This window comes from Penicillium malachiteum (genome assembly GCF_028827825.1).
Source record: "Penicillium malachiteum strain IBT 17515 chromosome Unknown utg000001l:1.0-8184562.0:1.0-8186909.0, whole genome shotgun sequence".
NCBI lineage: Eukaryota > Fungi > Ascomycota > Eurotiomycetes > Eurotiales > Aspergillaceae > Penicillium > Penicillium malachiteum.
Window position 1 is genome coordinate 5,218,097 of NW_026643094.1, and position 16,293 is coordinate 5,234,389.

Here is a 16,293-nt window from a genome sequence, read left to right on the forward strand (position 1 = left end):
GATCAACATCTTTCAACAAGTTGATTAACGACCTGTTAGGCAGATATATCCGGCCAAGATTTAATTTTCGTTGGCTCAGATCGACCATGGCGTCATGGTGGAGTGGGGCGGACTTGTGAAGCTGCTGAGGCGGGTAAGCAGGCGGAGTGAAGGAACCTTGGCAAGTGAGAGAGTGTCGAATCGACAGAAAGATAAATAAATTAGCAGCATAAGCGTTCTTCGCTTAGTGTCAAGATTGGCTTGGTTCTGCAGGCCAAGCCGGGCGGGCCGAGTAAGAGAGTTCAAGTTAATATCACTTTGGAAGAGATTCAATTGCTCCGTGCGTGATTCCGTCCACGGGTGCCTATCTCCGACATACGGGATCCATGCTGACTGTGTTTGATTGCAGTCCAACCAAGATCCTGCATAGAGAATAGTATGGCAAGAATAGCCATCCAATGTAGAAATGATATTCAGGAACTTATACACACTGCAGGTTTTGTGGCGTCAAGATATTGTGAATATAAAGAAAACAATACGGAGAACTCGGGGCACACCGAGGCCAACCTTTGAACATTTGAAGGCATTTATTCAAATTAGGTGATAAGAACAGCCCCTCAGATAGTCAGACTCAATGTTCAGAGAGTCTCCACAGTGGAGAACTACCTATATGTCAATCTTACTCAGGCTTTTAACACTTGAAACCTTAGAACCTACTACTACGGGGTAGACTTCTCCAAAACCCAATGGACCCAAGACCCAACCCAACCCAACCCAACATTGGGTTGGGTTTGGCTCCAAAACTTAGACCCAAGCCTGGGTTTTGGGTTTTTTCCTTGGACCCAACCCAACCCATAGGTACCCAATTGGGTCCCAAACATAGCAAACATGCCAAGATTTTGCTGTAGCATAAATTATGCATCTTGGCGTTGTATTTTTGGGTATTCCCCTTACAGACCTTTGGGTACTGCGGCTACAGCTTTTTAGAAACTAGCAAAGAAAAGCGTTTTTTAACTAGCTCAATCAATTCTTAACTCAATCTCCTTAATCTACCATTCTATCCATTTTCTCGTCCTGCCTGGTCTGTCCTTTCTCTTCTACCTCCTACAAAGTAAGGTAGGATTCGTCTGAAGCATAGGGTTTTGTGCACAAAAAATAGTTTGTGGGCTGCCAATACTAGCTGTCTCCTAGGCTCCTATTAAAAACTAACAGGCTTTTGTGCACAAAATTTACCTCTGTAGCATCTGACCCTCATCCTCATTCCTCACTCTTCATGCTCACCCTCATTCTTCATGCTCATGCTCGTGCTCGTGCTCGTGCTCATCCTGAAACCTAGACCAGTAAAAACCACCCTTAATAAACACAGGGGTAACATCAAGGCCAAGCTGGGTACGCTCGAAGAAGGAGTTAGCCCCAAACGCAGCACGTTCTGTTAGAACTAGCTTCTCAAAGGCAGCAATGTATAGCTGCTGAGCGTGTTTCCGCCACCTCTGTATAAAACCCCAAGCAGCCACATCGTCATCTCCAAATAAAATGTCAAGCTCTTCTCGTACATCCACCTCGTCCCAGCGCACCTGCCCAACTAGTGCATCTGAAATTGCACCCAGCCGCCCAAGGCGTACAGTTGCTGGGAAAATCTGGTCCATACGCCCTCCAAAAGTGCTATTGGGCAAGCCTGAAGGGGTCTTAGTGCCAGAGTAAAAACTGCGGTGGCAGTGAGATAGGTCACCCCAAGTTCCTGACTCAGCCACATCTAATGTCTGGTGGTCTTCTCCAATACCCACAAACCAAGGTAGGATATTGAGGCGACGTGAAGTAGCAGGGCCAGTAGAGCCGTGTGGCAGGCCAGGTAGGCTAAGGCGCACATCTCCAATAGTACACTTCTGTTTAGACCACGTGTAGCCAAAGTGGTCCTCATCATCTTTAGTCCACATTGTAGGCTGAATCTGTTGTACATAGCCATCTTTTGTATAGCCTCGGAGACGAAGGCGGTCATTCCATTCTCTGATATCCCGATGCATACCAAGGAGCATCTCTGTACAGTTGTTGTCATCCTCCACAGATAGTGCAAGACTACCTTGTAAAGCATTCTGACCACGTCCAGTACGTACGAAATCAGCGATATTCACATCAATATGACGAAAAAACGTAGATTCCCCAGGATAGGTGCTCTTGGTGTAATAAGGAAAGGAGATTAGTCGCCAAGCATGGTCTGGCCGAAAGAACACATAGAATGCATAATAAGCAGGGTCTTGCCGGACAAGCTGCTGGACCAAGCTAAACCACATGTTCCGGGCCCAGCCAATTCGAGGTTTTCCAGGACGGGCACGGTAATGCCAGTCATACATATCAAACTCCTGTAAGATCATAGGCAGGATACCACCAGGATGCTGGCCGTCAAGGTCTTCTGTTAGCCAACTAAAGAGCCCAGTGACTACCACACTACCATCCTTCTTCATTTGCTGGTCCATATGCATAGCTTCAGGGGGCGGGGCCTTGCCAAAGCATCGTTTATATAGCTTCATAAAGGTAAAGGATGACATCTGGGTTGGTTTGGAAACCTTTGGCCTTAGTGGTAGGGCAGTGGCCTCAAAGCGCCAGCCAGACTGAAGATTTCCAATGCTGCCTTTGAACCAAGAAGGGTGCTGCTGCCTCACGGAGTCCCATGAATCTAGCTTCTTGTAAAGGTAGAGAAGCCGTCTATGAGCCTGAGTAATAGCAAAACGATGGTAGATACCTAGCTGCCTGCAGAGAGCATGTGTGTGTTCGGGGCATAAGCGTAAGGTGTGGGATTCGTTAGGGCTGCTAGTTTCTCGGCCAATTTTTCTGAGAGCCTGTTTCTTCAATGTATCTGTGGGAAGTACAACATTTTTCTTAGCTGGTATTAAACGCTGGAGAGCAGCCTTTGTGAGAGGACAGCCACATGTAGACATAGGTGGTGTTGTGTGCTTAGCTCGTTTCCGTGGGTGAGGTTGAAAATCATCATCGGCATCACCACTACCTTCACTATCACCATCGCTGTTGCTATCACTATTGCTATTGCTATCACTATTGCTATTGCTGTCGCTGTCGCCATTTTCATCATTGCTGTTGCCACTGCTGCTGTTGTTGTGATCTTCCTTATCCTTAGCCTGGCTGCTAGAATGGCCTTCTTCTTCTTCATCATCATCATCATCATCTTCTTCTTGGCAGCTATTCTTTTGTTGTTTCTTAGGAGTAGGTGGCTGGGTAGTAGGCGCCTCAGAGACCAAGCCTAGTAAAGATTAAAGGTTAAAGGTTAAAACCACATCTTTTAGACTAGGCTCATAGGTAAGAATACATACCTATACTTGGACACACAAACCCATCTATGTCAATTCCTAGCTCCAAGCCTTGTAAGACACTATGGTCTAAGGGCGTAGTGTCTTGGCTTAAGAAGGCATTGGTTAGATCAGCCTGCATGATTCGGCTTTCTTGCCGAATTCCACGTTTGCGAGTAGACCTCCGTGCCACATATGCATTGTTGATGGATGCTCGTGTATGCTCATAGGATATGCCGCTTGTGAGGAATTTGCTGATTTTTCGCTTCATTGTGTCACCTTTGATGCGGAGAAAAAGAGCATTCGCCTGGCCCTCACCCCACTGTGTCTTCGCACGTAGCAGGAGGTTGTCGTTGAATCGGGCCACACCCTGCTGGCTTCTAACCGCGTCACGCGTGATTTTCCATGAGTCGTGGAATGCCTCCACATTCTCTTCATGCTCTCTCCAAAACTCGCCTTGTTCGATGAAATCGTGCAGCTTCTCTAGAGACTTAACTGCTTCGCTAAGGAATGAGTGGGCGTGGTCCTGGATTCTAAGCGCAGCTGGATAGACCTCTTCTGGGGCAAGCGTCTTCATTACCTCAAGAGCTTCTTCCATAGACCTTACTGGCTGTCCACAAAGATCAAGTGTGCTCTTGAATGAGACTTGGAGGGTCCCAGTTCCCTCAGCTAGGGTGTCCATTATGATAGACACAGCAGACACGATTAATATGATAAATGTTGAATGATAAGTGATGGAAACTGAGTAGTTAAGGAGGATGAAAAGAAAAAGAAGGGATGAGGGGTGAGGGGGAGAAGAGACTAGGAAATAACAAAGAAAGTAGACAAAGAAAGTAGTCTTTGTAAAAAGGCTAGCTAGTAGAGTAGTTAGCAAGCGGATTAAATAGATGGAATAGATGAAATAGATGAAACATTAATTAAAAAAGATCAAATGAAAGATGATTGAATGTACTTCTAAGTTAGCTTTGTGCACAAAAACATATCTCTACCATATCGTAGGTAGCTGCTTTTAGGCATAGGGGGGGAGGGAGCTGAGGCTCAGATGGAGAGGTGAGGTTTTGTGCACAAAGATAGCTCTACCATATCGTAGGTAGCTGCTTTTAGGCATAGGGGGGGAGGGAGGTGAGGCTCAGATGGAGAGGTGAGGTTTTGTGCACAAAGATAGCTTGTAGGTGGCTTGTAGATGTAAACTTACATGTTGGTTTCATCCTCATGATGATATATATCCTCATCCTCATGGTTGTTTTTTAAACTTAGTAATGCTCATATCCATCATCCTCCCTGTTCTTTCGCTTCCTTCCCGATGTTCGTAGCTGAGTACTCATCTCTGGTAGCTGTAGTACCTCCTCCTCCTCAGCCTCCTCCTCAGCCTCCTCCTCAGCCTCCTCACGATCACTTATACCACCTCCATCAAGCTCATCTAGCCTCTCGTCACATTGCTCCCTTTCTGCTTCAATCTCATCTAAGGAAAAGAATAGCTGAAGTTCTTTCCTCTGCTGCCCTTCAAGGTCAAACCTTGAAGCACAGAGAAACAGCATCAGCTCCTCAATTGTTTCAGACTTCATACGACCACGGCGATAATGGCAGATATCCCGGGCAGTGTTGAATAGCCGCTCTACACCAGCACCTGTTGCTGGGATTGAGAGAACATCCCGTGCAAGTGCAGAGATTATAGGGAAACGTCCTTGGTGCTCTCTCCAGAATTGAAGAGGCTCAGTCTCAACAGTGTCTAAGGTAGGGGTAGTTAGTATGTATAGATATAGGTAGTATGATATTAGAATACTGATAATTCAAACATACCACCATCAAGATATTGTGTCATTTCATCTTTAGCTAGCCTTGTCTTCGGTTTGCTTTTGTTTAATATCTTATTAAGCTTTAAGCTTAGCTTTGGTGTAGGTAGGGAGCTTCCTGTGTCTGACGTATGAGAAAGATGCTCTTGGTGCTCTTGGTAGGGAGTAAGAGCTGTCTGGAATGCACTCCGGTACTTAAGTCGCCAGGACCCATCCCAGTCATCTGATTGGAAAAACTGGAACCGGCTGTCAGGAGCTAGCATTGTACCAACTGCATATATGTGCCCTGGAATACTATCTGTCTGTGTGTAGTACTCATCAAGCTTTAATCGGCTAGCTTCAAGGCACTGAAGTATGTGCCTTTTCCATGGAACCCGCTTCTGCCTAAGCTGCGCCATGGACTTTTCAAGATGCAAAAATAATGCATTATAAAGCTTGAATATAAGATGTATGGTTACATCTCGTGTCTTCGATAGCTCAGTCGTATATTCAAAGAAGGGCTCAGTGAGATAGAGCAGGTAATCGATTTGGCGCCACTCCTCTGGAGTTAAAAGCATTTCTTTACAGTCATATTCCAGGCAAAATGGGAGGAAAAAATCACGAAGCCTCTTAGCTCGGCGAAGCATTAGGAAGGTTGAATTCCACCGAGTCCGTACATCTTGTATTGGAATAACCTTTGGTTCCTCTGTTTGAAGATTGATGAATGTTTCACGGCGTTGGGGGCTTGCATGAATGTAGATTGCAAGGTAGCGTACCTTATTCAAGGTAACAGAGATCTCACACTTCTGGCGCTTTAAATTATCCTTAGCAAGGGTTGATTGTTTCTCAGTCCATTTAGTTTGGGTAGTCTCATTTAAAGGGGCTGCCTTTAGGCGATCCAGAAGCTGGTTAAGGCTAAGCTGAATAACATGGGCAAGGCAAGGTATCCGGGTAATGCTAAGATTCTCAGGTAGGGCTTGTTGAATTGCATCAATCATGGTCTAATTATATAGTATATTATTAGTAGTAGCCTTAAGGATAGAGATGGAGATAGAGATGGAGATAGAGATGGAGATGGAGATGGAGATGGAGATGGAGATGGAGATGGAGATGGAGGGTACCTTATTATTTGATGCATTATCAGTTGTAACTCCAAGAACTCTGTCTGTAATCTGATGCTCTTGGAGTATGTTGAGAAGAACACTACTAAGACTTATACCAGAGTGTGACCCAGAGAGTGGTTTAAAACCAAGAAGCACCTCCCGATAGGTCCAATCTGCATCAATAAAATAGCCAGTAACGGCCATAAATGCTTGCGAAAACGGAGAAGTCCAGCAGTCCAGCGCAATTGAAACTTTTGAGCTGGGCGGTAGGAGGTTAAGAATGGATCTCTGGCGGTCTGCAACTAGATCTTGTAGTCGCCGACGAATTGTATTTGCAGACGGGATGGTTGGAGGTAATGGTGAAGAGCGAGCCTTATGAATCAGACTATGAAAGGTTGGATGCTCAATAAGGTGGAATGGAAGCCGGTTGATAGTAAGAAATTGTAAGATTTCTTCCTCCCAGCCTAGCTGTGAGAAAGGAGCAAGAGCAGGAGTAGTAGATGGCTCATCTTCCTAGTGAAATAAAATTAATTAAATAGTTAGTTACTGTCTTAGTAGTTAAGCTAGTTTCCTACTGATTAAGCTTCTCTTTTGTGCACAAAATGCTATCTCAGCTAGAGTTTTTTTTTGCGCCCAAAACACCAACTCTGTGTATCTCACCACCATTAAAACGTACCTTGCTTATAAGGAAACCAGTAATATTCTCCTTCCGCCTCATAGAGTTTTGGCATTTTGCAGTTTTTAGGTGTTTAGCCATGGTTGATGTGCCTTGGTAGCCATTTTGACAGGCAGAGTGAGCATGTTCAAGAACCTTGCTACACCGCTTACACATAACCTTTGGTGCACCATCTGTGATTTGGGCAACCTGATGGAAGTTATTCCAAATTGGGGCCTGGCGGGCTGCTTCCCAGTGGATCTTACTTTTCCTCCCATAGTCAGTTTGTAGCCACCAGTCAACCCACTCAGTATGCTCTACCATATTGTAGAGGAAATAGGATTTTCTTCGGTCGGGTCCAACGCGGATAAACGGTAGAGGAGGAGGAGGAGGTGTATCTGGCCGGAGGAATGTATGCCTATCAAAGCTTGGGAGTATGGTCTGGGTACTAGGTAGTTAAATAGTAAGAGAGTTAGGTGGGCTTGAGATAGTCTAAAAAAAAGGGAGAATAGTAGTCTCTAACTCTTCTTCATCATAACCTAATGATGATGATAGGTAGAGAGGTGATTGGAAACTGGAATTTTGGCTTTGGGACATGAGGTTAAATGAAAATCATGAAAGAATAATAAGTGTAAGGGTAGGGTGGGAAATGTAGAAGAAGAATAGTAAGTAAGTATCAAGGGTAGGTAAATCATAAAAGAATGATAAGTGTAAGGATGAGGGTATAAAGGAGAAGGTAGGAAATATAGAAGATTAAAGATTAGAAATAAATAAATACCTAATAACACATATCTTTAATTTTAAACCCATAAAAACCCACAAAAACCCAAGAAGAGCCCAAGAAGAGCCCAAGAAGAGCCCAAGAAGAGCCCAAGAAAACCCATAAAAAACCCATGAAAACCCATGAAAACCCATGAAAACCCACGAAAACCCACGAAAGACCCACGAAAACCCATGAAAACCCAAGAATTACCCATGAAAACCCAAGAAGTACCCAATCCCAACCCAAGTCTACTAAAAGTCTTCTAAAAAATTTTACCCAGGCTTCCAGCTGCTTCCTTAGAATCCCTACTTTACCCGTTTATTTTATGAATACTATCTTCTTCAATTTAGTAAATATTAAGTTAAAATACTATAGAACTAAAGATTCAATTTAATATTAAGAAATACTAAATTAGCTTAAAAATAAAAAGTAACACTTTTGTAGGGCATACATGTAAAAGATGCACTACCTCTGCAGCATGTAAATATATATTTCCTACAACATTTACTAAATATCAATTTCTACACCCTACATCCTCCATCCATATAATATAATATTTTATAATAATTTTTCCTTCTGAATGTTAATATTATTTTCAAATAAGAAATCTATTATTATTACTAGTAATCAACTTACTCTCTAACATCTATTTCTAAGATGTAATGCTGCTACATGTAAAGGTATAGTAGCTACATGCAAGGGTATAGACTCATAGAGACTCTAACATATAAACTAAAACGAATGCAAAACACATGTAAAAAACAGTATTTTAAATTGATGACTGAGCAGAGTTATACATGCCAAGACCTCTTTTTTTATGCAAAATTGGGTTTTCCTGGGTACCCAATGGGTACCCAGCTTGGGTCTTGGGTTGGGTTGGGTTTTTAGGTGCTGGACCCAAGACCCAGGTGGGTTGGGTCTTGGGTCCAACCCTTGGACCCAAATTGGGTTTTGGAGAAGTCTACTACGGGGCTTAGGTAGCACTCCCGGGCTACATATTACTAGCAACGCTAAATAATGCCTAGCGAGTTCTGATATGGCTAAAACTTGAATGGGAAATTTGCAGTATGCAAAGGTCCCTGCCAGCCTTGGAAGGTCGGCCTAAGTGCTTAGTCTGCGATATTTGTAGAGATAATCTGGGAAATTAATCACCGTCGGAACATGACACGGAGCGCTTTCCCAGTCAAAGTCCCTTTAGACATATCTAGTAGCTTGATTTTTATTGGTCATTGGAGATTCGGATTTTCCTCGAAGAAATTCCCTAATCTTGCACAAAAACAACGGTGTTTTGACCGGTGAGGGTACAAATGAGAAAAAAAAGTCTTGTTGAAGTTAGAGAACCATGCTGAAACATTTCAGGCTGTTCATTCTCTGCTCATTTACCATACATAGATAACCTTGAAATGAATCATTAATTACTATTGTATTTCCCAACCTCCATGTTGCCCATAAAGAGGCGACCATTCAGGTAGGTGGTTCATTTCTACTCCATAAATATTTGAACATTCAAATGTTCACTACAGTTATGAACATCAAGCGTTATTCAGGCCCCGGGGCTGAGATGACATTTCTCGATCATACTTAATACTAATTTCACCATAGTTACCTAGGTAGTAGAGGTGGTACTAAACACCATGACCCAATACATACTATCCAACCTTGGAAAGTTGTGAGATGTATGGTATTCTAGTGTATCAAAATCTATAATACTACCTTGAGGACACTGATTCAGCTGCTGGGTATCTCTAGTTCACTACATGACTAGTAGGCATTTATTTTGGACGCTCATCTGTTCAAGTTGGCTTGTGCTGAAGATTAAAATAGTTCAAGTTTTCAGGATTTGAGCGCACTCTGAGCTCCCGATCATCAACCCCACAAGGCCCACCTCCAAGCAAGGGATCATATAGACCCACAATTCTATCACATAGCACAGCTATGCGCCTATAAAAAACCTTCCATGATATCAGTCAAGCTTATCTCTCATATTACTCCGTACCGGAATATTCGTTCATTCTTCATGGCGATAGTTTTGATGTCCCTACATTCCAGTCCCTGTCCACTCCGTTCCTAACCGTCATTACGCGGATTTAACTGGAAGCTCGCCCTTGGATGATTCTATGCCCCATTGAAAGCACGCCAATACTGCGAGTCTTTCAGATTCCCTCTCTGGAGTCAACTGTAAGGCTCACACAGCATATTTCACGGTCTACTGGTGAAGTAGCATCGAGAACGGGTGTAATCAGCAAATTCCCGGGCCAAGCACACAATATGAGTGATAGACCTGGGTACTCGGTATATGGAGTCTCATCTTTCTAAACAGATCGTCCTTGCCAGCCTTGTCTAGCAGGCCAATCAAGCTCTAGCAGGAAATCCCTTCCATCACTTGATAAACGTTTGGATTTTTCATCCCTGGTTGGTTTTCACTTTCCGCGAGGGGCATTACGCAATGTGACCTTGAGCGTGTTCAATAATTTACGTTATAAAGTAGGTATTCAAATGGATATTTGCAATGTCTCTGTTCCAATACCCTGCTCATATATGATCTGTATAAACCGTACCCATGAATTCTGACAAGTCCTCATCAACAGATTCAAGTCTTTGTCGCCAGCATGAATCGCTCGAATCACCGTCATCTCTTAACTCGGACGAGAAAAAGCCCTGTGAAGAGGTCTCGCTACCTCCAATAGATGGTGGCTATCAGGCTTGGATGTTTTTGGCAGCGTCTACAATGATCGAGGCTCTTGTGTGGGGATTTGCCTTTTCATTCGGAGTCTTTGAAAACTATTATCGAAATAATGATCAGATTAAAGGGTCGAGCATGGTAGCTGTCATTGGAACATGTGCTACAGTAAGTTGATTGGCAAACCCAGACAGCTGGAAACTGGTTCTGACATCACTTTACAGGGCGTCGCATATTTGAGCTGTCCAGTGGTCATAGTTACCATGATTCTACTGCCTCGATATGCTAGATGGGTCTCAACAGTAGGCCTAAGTCTTATGTGTCTATCACTAGCAATGGCATCGTTCGCCACAAGCGTCACAACTCTCGTTCTATCTCAAGGCATCGGGTTCGGCATCGGTGGCTGCATAGCATATAGCCCATCAATCATGTTCATGTCAGAGTGGTTTGACAAACGCAGGGGACTGGCTTTTGGAATGGTGTGGGCTGGATCCGGTATATCAGGAGTTCTCTTCCCTTTGATTCTAGGGGAAATTCCTAGATCGCCTTGGGTATCAGACAACTTTGAGAATATGCTCAGTGCTGCTCTTTGTACTTGCAGCTCCGTTCTTGTACTTCCACAGACCAAGAATACCGATTTCCAAAGACATAGCTCACCATCGACTCAACGCCAAGTTCTTGCTTAACCCGGTGTTTATTGTCTACCAGTCTTCAAACATTCTTGAAGCACTCGGCTTTTTCATCCCTGCTATTTACCTCCCAACTTTTGCCCGGTATATAGGCGCTTCTGAGCTGGTCGCATCACTTACAGTGACTGCCCTGAATCTCGCCTCGGTGTTTGGCAGTATATCAATGGGCCATTTATCAGATCGTTGCCATGTCTGGATTTGCATCACAATTTCGTCAATTGGTACCGCTGTGTCCGTTTTTCTACTATGGGGACTAGCCACAAATGTCGCCGTTTTGATGCTGTTTGCCGTCGCCTATGGTCTCTTTGCAGGAAGTTACTCGGCAACATGGTCAGGAACCATACGCGCTGTTCAAAAGGTAGACTCCGATGCGGACGCGACTATCATATTCTCGGTAATTGCATTTGGTCGAGGAATTGGGAATGTCGTGAGTGGCCCGTTCAGTGAATTTCTGTTTCGAGCAGATCCTTGGAAAGGAGTTGCGGGGGAGGCATATGGCACTGGCTTTGGACTCATGATAGTCTGTACTGGACTTACTGTTGCAACAAGTGGGATGTGCTTATTAGCTCGTCTCTTCAAGCATTTATAAGTGAGATCTATGGCTGAGGTGAAGTCTATGACCCGATGCTTTTTGTCTCATGTGCATGTACATGGTTCTTATTACATAAATGTACTACCAACCAAATATTTGAATCATATTCTAAAGAGGAGAGCTTTCTTCAAAGAGCGGCATATGTACGTCATCGTAATTCATGTGGGCGTGAGATCTTTCTCGATCCACGTGTTTCAAACCTCACAGCACCTTGTCCAAAATGTCACGAATCTCCCCCTCGACAAGCTCGGGATTGTCCCTTTGAATGAAATGACCCGCACCCAGAGCCTGGAACGGACCTTTACTCCTCTCGGGCTCAGTAATCTTCGCCAGTCCTTCATTATACGCGCTCCAGAAAGGATTCGAGTACATCCGGGTAACTAATCCTGGAGCTCCCATGGCTTCCTGCTCACGCTCAGAAGCCTCCCACTCATGACCAACAACAGTAACCCAAGGACCGCGTCCATCGGGACCTTGAAGCTGGGGACCATCACTATACGGCAAAAGAGCACTCAGGTTCTTTCGACTCAGACCTTCATCACTTCCATTACTTGGATGGAAGACTCGCTGTGCGAAAGCCCGCGATGCTCGAATATCTTCTACCTCGACAACAACTGGGAGAGTACTTTTGTCGAAGTCACAAGCATCCGGATCTGGGAATATGGAGACAAAATCGGTATTCGCTAAGACACTGTCTAGTAAAAGGAGTCCGGCAACGCTACCGGGGTATTCCTGGGCATATAGTCGGGTCAAGGCGCCACCGATGGAATTCGCGACAAATACGAGTTGAAGCTGACCGATGTCAGATATGCCCATATCTTGATCTGCGATCTGAGTGATTAATTGATGGAGATCATGAACAACATCAAGACAGTCGTGTCCATGTCTCTTGTCGACTGCGTTGGCATCGGATGGGTCTCGGTCAGTTGTTTGGCCCTGCCCGTAGCGATCGTAGGTCAGCATGGCGGGAACGCCCCCGTTGGGGGCGTTTTTATGCAGTCGGGTGATGACGTTCTCCCATGAGGTTTGTGTGAGACCCATTGGGTTCACGAAGACAAGAAGCACGGGCTTCGTTGTCTTGACTGAGGGATAAAATTTGTAGCATATCTTTGCTGAAGGCTTTGTAGCCAGAGAGATAAAATCGTAGGTAGCCATGGTTGTGATTTGTGGCGATGATAATGCTGAGAAGGGGGGAGGGGCAAGGCTTGAGTTTTTATTTAAATTGTACTTTGATCATGTGGTATCTGACATAGTCATCGGCTTTCAAATTCCTGATTTCCGAGTCGTCCGAGATGGTGACGCGTTGCCTGAGAGGCACAGTAGACGCCTGCAGAAGTTGATGTGAGAACTTGGAAGCCAATTCACGACAGCACGTGGCGCTGAATTCCTGCCCAGGTGATAATAGCGTATTTTGCGAACACTCGGACCACATATCAACAGTAGGAGTCGTTTTTACCTGGGTAAAGTTATCTGAATGGCAAAGACATGTTTCTCAATCGCACTGTCAATGTTAGAGTTGAAGTGTTCCCCGCCCTAGGTTTTCGTGCAAAGTAATCTCCTCCTAGTAATCGATAACCAGCTCTTGATAGTTTGCTGCATATTGTTAGTATCATCATAGATATGTCCAGGCGTCGTGGATCTCGTGGATCGCAAAACAATTGATTCATACCTATTGATGATCTGTAACTTCCACAAAATGGGCACCATTGGCTTCCCTCCGGTAACGTTTCTGCCTTTGTTTTTCGGGTGGAATGATGAATCCTGATTCCCTGCGATCTTCAAGGATGTTGGAGCAATATTCGTGACGATGGTTAAATGATCAGTAATTCCACTCGCTGGAATAATATGACCATGGCTTGAGGCTTCTGGGCCTCGAGAATGACTTGAATCCCTCTTCGGCGATGGAAGAATTTCTATAGAATGACCATGAAGGGGCACCATCATGCTGTAGTTCTTTCTTCAGTGGCTTCATTGTCAGTCAGGATAGCTTTCAAGGCAGCAAAAGCGCTCGAGGGAGCCATCAGTGTAGTAGTGAGATTAGGATCAATATCTGTAATATTTTCACATCGATCAGCACGTGAGTTAAATTCCCATAAATTAATATGAGAGGGATGAGAGCCCTGTACGTAGGAGTAGGCTTAAGGCTGTGATCTGAAGTGTACAAGACAGCGGTAGCAAGTGAAAGACGTTGTTTCATTATCATGGAGATATCCATCTTCCTCCACAAACAAACTCACTTCAACACGTCAACCACCACCCTTCCTTGTTTACCTCACCCCACCAAGTCAGAATCAATATCCAATTTCTTACCAGCTATCAGCTTCTCATCATTCAAAATGGGTATGGATCCTGACAATTTGAGACACTACATGAATACGAACCAGACTGACCCAATGAGCAAATAGAGCAGGAATGTTCTCTCAAACGTGAGCATCGACTCAACGATGCGCCAATCGACGAGGACTCAGTTGCGAGTTCAGTTTTCTCCACCCCCACGCGCACTAGTGTTGATGAAGTCCGCCTTGAAAAACCAATAATCAGCACCAACGATGAAGATCACGAACCTGGATTTTGGGCTGCGATGGTAGCCAAGAACGAATGGTCAATCGGCAAAGGAGACTACGAGAAAGAAGGCACTTTCCTTAACAAAATGCTTGCTTTGAAACCCATTCGCGAGCCAGTCTTACGATGTGCCAAAGAAACCCCGAAAACGCCACGGATTCAATCCTGGCTCAAAATTTTGAATAGTTGGGACGGTCCCAAGTTCAACTTGGAACTGAGTAGGCGCAAAGCAAGAGTGGAAGCTATCCATTTACAAGCAAAGGGACAGGTAGTTCGTGGGGAATTGGCTTGCTTCGGTTGCAAAAATGGGTTTGGAAACTTTGCATCTTGTGTCGTATACGATACGGAGCATGAGAAATCAGCCTGTGCAAACTGCTGTTGGGTGGAACACCCGTGTGGCTCTGACAGAACGTTAGAATACAAAATACAAAAAAGGAAACACGCATTTTCACTCCAACAGGCGAAATATGCTGCAGAATTTGCAGAATCGACAGACTTGGCAGAATCGACGGACTTGGCAGACTTGCTAAGACTCGAAAGGGCGAGACAACTTGCAGAAGCGGTAGAATCGCTCAGACTCCGAATGGCGGAACATGATGCAGAAATGGCAGAAACTGCAGAAATGATCAGTCGGATGAGGTCCTTGAGAGTCAACGAAGATTCAAACGAGACATCAGATTGAGATATTGCTCGCTAGAAAACCTAGCGGAGGTTGAACAGGACGGTCCTTCAGCTACAGTTACCAAAACAAAATCAAGCGATGAAGGCTAGTTTCTATGAGAAAATTACTTATCACTGTGTCTGAACTCCATTTGTGTTTCCGTACTTGTGTAGCTTTTGTAATAGCCGATGCATGCTTGTAGAAGATTCTGATCCGCTGTACACAAGGTTCAGATCTGTCAAGTCCGTTGGCTCGACTAATCGAGAAAGGAAATACAGACTCGGACATGATGTGGTCCAATGAGAAGCTGTAAGGCGAGCGAATCTGCCCAAGGTATGGGCAACTTTATTATTGTTTTGACATCTCTGCAAAGTGAATGAACTCAAATGATCACGATTAATCTAATATACAAAACAAATCTAGTTACTATCAAGTACAATCACCTCCGCATCCGCCTCTCCAATACTCTCGACTTGGATCCAATCACCAGCATTGACGAGCGATACATAAGCACCGTCTCCCTCCTCCAGTATAGCATCATCGCGACCATCCAGCTTAACCTTCGCCTTGCCCTGTTTCGTCATGGGCACATGGATGTAGACATTGCGCTTCCTCTTAGATTGCACGATCTCGCCAGCGCCAACATTCCACTTGAATGTCGTTGAAGGCGCAATAATACCCGCTCCCATAACAAAGTCGGCATGGATAGGAATGGTATCCGGGATCTTGGGAACAGCAGCATCTTCCTCAGCAGGTGTAGCCTCAGGGCCTGCTGCGAGGGGTGACAAGATAGGCACGAAGGCCTTTTTCTTTGCCTCTTCACTGAAGGACATAGTATGGTATTGAGGCTTCAGACCATTCTTCCAGGGAAGAGCCCAGATCTGAAGGAAGTGAACAGGTTTATTAGACTCATTTTGTTCTGAGTGCGCGATTCCTAAGAAATTGTCAGTAAAGGTCCTCAATAAGGTACATTTGCAAAGCAAGTACTTACCAGTTCCACCAGTGGTAAATTGCACATCTCCGCGATGCATTCTATAAAATGATTTTCCCTGCTCGCCCTCAGCACCCTTCTTAATCATACTGTCCCGGTGCGTGAGCTCTCCATTGAGAATGTAACTGAAGATCTCTGCATCGCGGTGGGGATGAGTCGGAAAGCCATTTCGAGCAGCAACGCGATCCTCGTTAAGAACGCGTAAAGAGCCAAAGTTCATGAATCGGTGATCATAGTAGCCGGCGAAGCTGAATGTGTGGAAGGATTTGAGCCAACCGCCGTGTTCGGCGTATCCGCGCTCGCTGGAGCGGCGGAGGACAATCTTTGCGTGGGAGAGTGGGTTAGACATTTTGAGGGGGGTATCGGTCATGAAGATTTCGTGAGGAATATTGTTCTGGAATTTTTATTTTTTTTTTGATCTGAATTGATTTTTGAGGACCGAGAATCAGACTTATATAGGCATTGGAATATGGAGTAGAAATTGGTCGTCGTAGATTATGGAATCATTATCGATCATCAGTAAGTGGTTGAAATGACCAAATTGGGT

The 16,293-nt window shown here is 44.6% G+C and overlaps 6 protein-coding genes across 6 annotated transcripts; 2 read left to right on the top strand and 4 right to left on the bottom strand.

Moving 5' to 3' along the window:
• Positions 1-1,262: 1,262 nt before the first annotated feature.
• On the bottom strand, positions 1,263-3,960 carry N7483_001952 (uncharacterized protein; the record flags this gene model as incomplete). Its single annotated transcript, XM_057085389.1, has 2 exons — positions 1,263-3,232; positions 3,303-3,960. The coding sequence occupies 2 exons, from the start codon at positions 3,958-3,960 to the stop codon at positions 1,263-1,265; spliced, it is 2,628 nt and encodes an 875-aa protein (XP_056951538.1).
• Positions 3,961-4,531: 571 nt separating this feature from the next.
• N7483_001953 (uncharacterized protein) lies at positions 4,532-7,132 on the bottom strand (the record flags this gene model as incomplete). The annotated part of the gene is made up of 4 exons (XM_057085390.1): positions 4,532-5,007; positions 5,079-6,051; positions 6,172-6,666; positions 6,830-7,132. The coding sequence occupies 4 exons, from the start codon at positions 7,130-7,132 to the stop codon at positions 4,532-4,534; spliced, it is 2,247 nt and encodes a 748-aa protein (XP_056951539.1).
• Positions 7,133-10,131: 2,999 nt separating this feature from the next.
• Positions 10,132-11,529, top strand: N7483_001954 (MFS monocarboxylate transporter; the record flags this gene model as incomplete). The annotated part of the gene is made up of 3 exons (XM_057085391.1): positions 10,132-10,419; positions 10,476-10,842; positions 10,904-11,529. 3 exons carry the CDS (start codon positions 10,132-10,134, stop codon positions 11,527-11,529), a joined length of 1,281 nt encoding a protein of 426 aa, XP_056951540.1.
• Positions 11,530-11,733: 204 nt separating this feature from the next.
• N7483_001955 (alpha/beta hydrolase) lies at positions 11,734-12,687 on the bottom strand (the record flags this gene model as incomplete). The annotated part of the gene is made up of 1 exon (XM_057085392.1): positions 11,734-12,687. One exon carries the CDS (start codon positions 12,685-12,687, stop codon positions 11,734-11,736), a length of 954 nt encoding a protein of 317 aa, XP_056951541.1.
• Positions 12,688-13,868: 1,181 nt separating this feature from the next.
• N7483_001956 (uncharacterized protein) lies at positions 13,869-14,776 on the top strand (the record flags this gene model as incomplete). The annotated part of the gene is made up of 2 exons (XM_057085393.1): positions 13,869-13,872; positions 13,938-14,776. The coding sequence occupies 2 exons, from the start codon at positions 13,869-13,871 to the stop codon at positions 14,774-14,776; spliced, it is 843 nt and encodes a 280-aa protein (XP_056951542.1).
• A 398-nt stretch (positions 14,777-15,174) lies between these two features.
• N7483_001957 (pirin family protein) lies at positions 15,175-16,095 on the bottom strand (the record flags this gene model as incomplete). Its single annotated transcript, XM_057085394.1, has 2 exons — positions 15,175-15,689; positions 15,747-16,095. The coding sequence occupies 2 exons, from the start codon at positions 16,093-16,095 to the stop codon at positions 15,175-15,177; spliced, it is 864 nt and encodes a 287-aa protein (XP_056951543.1).
• Positions 16,096-16,293: the final 198 nt, after the last annotated feature.